Source organism: Eublepharis macularius, chromosome 6 (assembly GCF_028583425.1).
Source record: "Eublepharis macularius isolate TG4126 chromosome 6, MPM_Emac_v1.0, whole genome shotgun sequence".
NCBI classification, from domain to species: Eukaryota; Metazoa; Chordata; class Lepidosauria; order Squamata; family Eublepharidae; genus Eublepharis; species Eublepharis macularius.
This window is the reverse complement of record NC_072795.1, coordinates 10,608,758-10,614,757: the sequence shown is the minus strand read 5'-3', so window position 1 is coordinate 10,614,757 and position 6,000 is coordinate 10,608,758. Positions and strand designations below refer to the sequence as shown.

General features: G+C 42.3%; 1 protein-coding gene across 1 annotated transcript in view; it reads right to left on the bottom strand.

Moving 5' to 3' along the window:
• Nucleotides 1-569: 569 nt before the first annotated feature.
• LOC129331997 (cytochrome P450 2J2-like) overlaps nucleotides 570-6,000 on the bottom strand; it is a 43,797-nt gene continuing 38,366 nt past the window's right edge. The window contains exons 5-7 of the mRNA XM_054982736.1: nucleotides 3,640-3,816; nucleotides 1,291-1,432; nucleotides 570-670 (exon numbers count right to left, since the gene is read on the bottom strand). Of these exons, the coding sequence (XP_054838711.1) occupies nucleotides 570-670; nucleotides 1,291-1,432; nucleotides 3,640-3,816 (420 nt within the window). The remainder of the gene's footprint in view (nucleotides 671-1,290; nucleotides 1,433-3,639; nucleotides 3,817-6,000) is intronic.

Below are 6,000 nucleotides of genomic sequence, written 5' to 3'. Positions count from 1 at the left end.
CTGAGGCAGGGCCGGCGCGCCCATAGAGGCCAGGTAGGCGCTGGCCTCAGGCATGAGGGCCCTGGAGAGGCGCCGGAGGGGGTGTTGGGGGCGGAAGTGTGCGCCGCAGAGCTGGTGTGGCTGGCCAAGGAAAAACAGATGGCTACTCCCCTCCAATCACAGGTACAACAAAGGACCAAGTCCACGGGAAGTAAAATGCAATACTCAACAGTAAATTTACAAAAGGTATATTCAAAGTGCAAGTGCTATAAATAGTGAAAATTCATACACATTGTGAATTCATACCCATACATTCATTCCATAATCATCACAGATTTGTAAGGGAAGATACATTCATATACATTGAACAGTAGGGCTATAACTCCATAGGTCTTTTCGTGAATTCTTATACAAGGTATTGTGCAAAGACTAGCAGTCCTGAGTCCTTCCAGATCAATGAGGAGCGACACAGTTGGAAATGAAAAGCAAAGTTCCAAACCACGCCCAAGAGCACAAGGAACATCAAGGAGCACATGCCACCCCAGCCATCTGCTGGCGAATGCCCTGGTTTGCGCTGTGCGATGACGTCATCACACGATGACGTCATTGCGTAGTCCATGGCACACGCGTAGTGCGCGCACGTGGGAGGGGAGTTGCCGCAGGCACCAGAGACCCTGGCGCCGGCAGTGACCTGAGGATTATATATTCAGTTAGGCATCTGCGCCAATCACGAAAGAAGAAAAGCAGACCACCAACAGCAATTCAAGGTTCCTACATGCTCAGGGACTCCCCAAGTTGCGGGAAATATGGCTTTTTAAATTAACCGCAATGAAAAGAATCATCTCCCCAAAATACAGAGTGTTGAGGATAAAAATACTCTAAGAATTTTGACAACAGTGGAGAGTCTAATAAAGTGAGAGGGAGTGGGAGGTGGATATTTGTCTGTTCAATTTGCGAAGTTCTTATGGGTATCTGGATGGGGAAATCTGGATGTGTCTGGGGAAATTTCCAAATCATTTATCTTCCCCCTGATTCTTCACAGACCCCCCTTTTCTTGCATTGATTTATTAATCAGCCCCTTATTATGATCTGATTCACTATTATCATGATTGTGATAATAGTGAATCTTGCTCACACTGCACAATGGAATCGGCTGCCTAGGGATGTGGCAGGTTCCTCAGTGGCTGTCTTTAAGGAGTGGCTGGACAAATACTTGTGGAGGACTCTTTAGGCTGTTCCTGCATTGGGCAGGGGGTTAGACTAGCTGTCAGGCCCCTTCCAACTCTAGGATTCTATGATTCTTTTGTTCACCTTGGACATCTTGATGAACCAACATGAGAAGCATTGTCCACTGCAATGTGCCGCTGGTAGTGTCCGTTCCGGCAATAATGATGTCAGAAATACACTGAACCAGGTTCTCCTCAGTATATGTTGAGGTGGGGTCATTCTTGCTCTGTTTTGGACAACAGGGGAAAAAATGAAAAGTCCTCGACAATGATTTTTATTCCCAATATACCAGTCCAAAACCTCATAAATCAACTTTCTTTTCATCCTACAATGAAAAGTGCAGGAGAAGCATCAGAGCCGGACAGGCTAATGGGGAAGTTAAAAAATCCATGAGGAAAAAGAAGAGAAGATCTGCTGTATATTGTCGAAGGCTTTCATGGCCAGAGAACGATGGTTTGTTGTGGATTTTCCGGGCTGTATCACCATGGTCTTGGCATTGTAGTTCCTGATGTTTTGCCAGCAGCTGTGACTGGCATCTTCAGAGGTGTAGCACTGAAAGACAGAGATTTCTCAGTGTCAAACAGAGATCTCAGTGTTTGACACTGAGAGATCTCTGTCGTTCGGTGCTACACCTCTGAAGATGCCAGTCACAGCTGCTGGTGAAACGTCAGGGACTACAATGCCAAGACCATGGCGATACAGCCCGGAAAATCCACAACAACCAAGATCTACTGTGTTCTCTTTTGAAAAGAGAATTGAATTGTGTGCCTATAGGCACGAAGTATGCTTTTTCAATATTAATTGTGAATTCCTCTTAACTATGGTGTCTCTGTGGTTGTAGCCATAGTTAGAATTCTTCAAGGAAGAAAAAGAGGATATTTGTTTCTACCTTTTGAATTCTTGAATATTCATGGAGTGGAGTTTTGAACTCACATTGTGATTGGGAGCATGGAACCAGAGCATGTCAATAATTCTCTGTTTTCCAGTATGATTTGCAGGATGGTGGTGGTCGTTGTGTCTGCAATATTACATGCTGTACGATATGAAAAGCATATGAACTCCATACTCTCCAATGCCCCCCCATTTACAGCTCAGTCCTGGGAGGGGGTGCACAGGAAGCTGACTAGCCATTATGACCGTGCATCTCAGACATATGTGTCACTGGACACCAAGATAAAGATAATCCCCAGTATAGTATTCCCTTTTATTTTTTTTATAAAAATTTTATTGGTGAGTATATCTTTCAGATTTAATACATACATTCACTTAATATCTAATTAACCCTATCCCCCACCCTTTTCCTCCCCCCTCCCTATCGACTTCCAACAGCTTTCCAACCCTTAACCCCTCTTATTACTTAATGAAATCCCTTACTCTAAGCACATTCTAATTTTTTTCCAGATATTCTATCATATATATCAAATGTACTATCAATATAGTATACACCTATCAATTATACTATCAATATAGTATACATCTTATACCCCTCAATATAGCAGAACAATGTAATATAGTATAATATATAACAAAAATCTTAGTTTGAACATATTCTATTTCTTTTAGACATATATTCTATCAAATATACTACTATCAATATAATATGTATTATAAAACCCCTACTGTGTGCCATGCCACCAATGTGGCACAGCACACAACACCATATTACATAGTCATTATATAATATACAATCTGATCCACTAACATAATATATCATTTGTAGTATATATAGTATACCCCATTAATATATTTATTTAACTATACTCTTATTCATATACTCTGAAAAAAAATTCCCCTAAGCCTTATATTAGCTTAGATTATAATTACATTTCCCCTATATGGTAAGATTCCCCCCTCTCTCTTATCCTTATTTTTCTTTAAAAATTCTCAAACTGCCACAGTTCTCCTTTTACATCCCACCCAGTATAGTATTCCCCATTACTATGTATTTATGTGAATGTTGGACAGTGAAGAAGACGGATTCATTTGAAATTTGGTGATGAAGGAGAGGGTTACGGATACCATGGATGGCCAAAAAGACAATTAAATGGACTCTGTATCAGATCAAGTCTGAATTCTCCCTAGAATCTAAAATGACAAAACTGAGGCTATCATACTTCGGTCTCATCAAAAGACAAGACTCTGGAAAAGTCAATAGGAAAATTTGTAGGCTGTAGGAAGAGAGGAAGACCCAATGTGAAATAGCTCAGTAAAGGAAGCCACAGCCTTCAGTTTGCATGACCTCAGAAGGCTGTCAATGATAGGACCTTTCAGAGGGCATTCATTCATAGGGTTGCCATGAGTTGGAAGAGACTTGATGGCTCATAACACACACCCTCAAAATCCTGGAGGTGGTTCTGGAGATGCTGGTCTTCCATCCTGAGAGGGAATGTAAAAATGGCTCAGAAGAGCGGCATTCACAAAGTGGATACTTACTTTCTCCATCTGAAGCAGATAGTAATCGATGTAATCTCTTGGATCATGCTCTGCCAGTTGCCTTCTGTGCATTTCTATCTCTTTCCTTGCAAGTGAAAGCACAACATCTACAGCATCAAATGCCTTCTTGTATGGCCATGAGATATGTTTCATGATCCCTGGGAGCACTTCATACAGCTGCAGGGAAAACAAATGCAAAACCTGCACTTCAGTACACTGGCTGAACATCATGGTCTGGATTAAACTCGAAGGTGAGCATATACATTCTCAGTGCATTAACTATTGTTCAGGGGGCCAAATCTAGATCTGTGGGTGGTGTCCTAGTTTTTTTAGTACTGAGTTACCAAAAACAGGTACATAAGGCAGCCAGTTTTTAGTGAGGGGGTAACAGGAATACGATGCTTACTTCTCACTTGGAGGACCTCTTTAACTTATGAAAAGCCTCTTATGAAAAAGGACAACCTTCAAACAGTATTCAGACCCACCAGAAAAATACAACAGATGCTACGATCAGCAAAAGACAGTAGAGACCCCCTCACCTCTGCAGGAGTATACCGCATACCCTGCAGCTGCGGACAAGTTTACATCGGGACGACAAAGTGTAGCACCCAGACAAGAATAAAAGAACATGAAAGACACTGCAGACTTGGCCATCCAGAAAAATCAGCAGTGGCTGAACATAGCCTAACTCAAACAAGACACAGTATCCTATTCCAGGACACTAAAATACTGGACAACACTTCCAACTACTTTGTCAGATTGCACAGGGAAGCCATTGAAATTCATAAGCATAAGCACAATTTCAACAGGAAAGAAGAGACTTTAAGAATGAATACAGCATGGTTTCCAGTCCTGAAAAACACCAGGCTAACAAAACACTCTATACCCGACAATAGCCCTGCAGAGAAGATTAGCACATCAAACACCAATCCATCTGCAAAAGAACCTCCTCAGGATACAGTGAAGCCTCCCTGCATTAGCATTCCACGCCCTGAGAAACTCTTACAGGATGACTCAGCCCAACCCTGCCTTCCTGAGTAGATATAAATTACCTGCCAACTTCTTTTCCACACTGTGACACTGAGAGATCTCTGTCTTTTTGTGCTACACCTCTGAAGATGCCACTCACAGCTGCTGGCAAACGTTGCCATTGGGGAAAGGGGGAACACCTTGAGACACACTTTCTGTCTGACCAGACTAGGCCCTCCAAAATCGTCCTCAATTTCCTTATAGATAGCCAAGGCTGCACAACCCTTGCATGGCCAGCAGGGGGAAGCAAAGCCATCTGGCTGACCATGGCAGGTAGAAGATCCTCTCAACTCACAGCTTTGCCTAGTGTTTGTTTAAGCTGGATTCAGAAGAGGAAAAGGCACCAGAGATCATATTGCAAATTTACAATGGCTAATGGAACATACCAGGAAATTTCAGAAGAAAATCAGCCTGTGTTTTAGAGATTACAGCTAAGCTTTGACTCGGTGGATCATGAAAAGCTGTTGAGAGTCTTAAAAGAAATGTGAGTGCTGCAACATCTGATTGTCTTGATGTGCAAGCTGGTTTATTTAATTTTGCTTAATTCCATTTCACCCTGACACTCCTGTATTTTATGGACCCTTGACCCTTCATATTACAAAGCATCCTATTAAACAGAGCTTCTGTCTGACGTGTTGAAGGTTTACTGTTAGAATTGTGTATAACCTCACTCCCTGACATTTTGTGTTTGGCTCCACCTCCCATGGCAGCCATTTTATGGTTGGTTTTTCCTCTTGTAGCAGCCATTTTGTGATTGTGCCCAGCACCGTGTATCAGAATTCCAAGATGCCCATAGGATCAGAAGGTTGGGCAGCCTGTTCTAGGCCATGAATACTTCTGCTGCAATATCATTTTATTATTCTTTGAAGTGCCAGCAGACTGTTTGTTTTTCCAAGTAGTGATTTACACCACTACCTTGTCTGAGCATAAGTTTTGAAGAGAAAGACCATAGTGCAAGGCTTGCAAAAGGGGATAATCATGTATTCAGTGAAATGACAGAATATTCTGACAGGGTATCCTTTCATGTTCCAATTGTACTCCCTCATTGGAAATTCTCCAAGTTCTTTATAATAAGAGAGGCGCTTCCAATTCAGGGACTTTGAATCAGGTCTTCCCTCTCCCTGAGGATCTTTAATGAACATATAGTTGCTGTGATAAGATTTTCTCAGAACATGTGATGTCATGGGCTGGGCCAGCCCAAGCAGAGTAGTCAAAGTCTGGTCCAAAGTCAGAGCACAAGTTCAAAGCCAGGGGTGAATCCAAAGTCCAAAAGCCAAGTCAGGAGGTCTGTAGGTCAGTCACTGGTAAGGTCAGGTCTAGATGCAGGCAGAG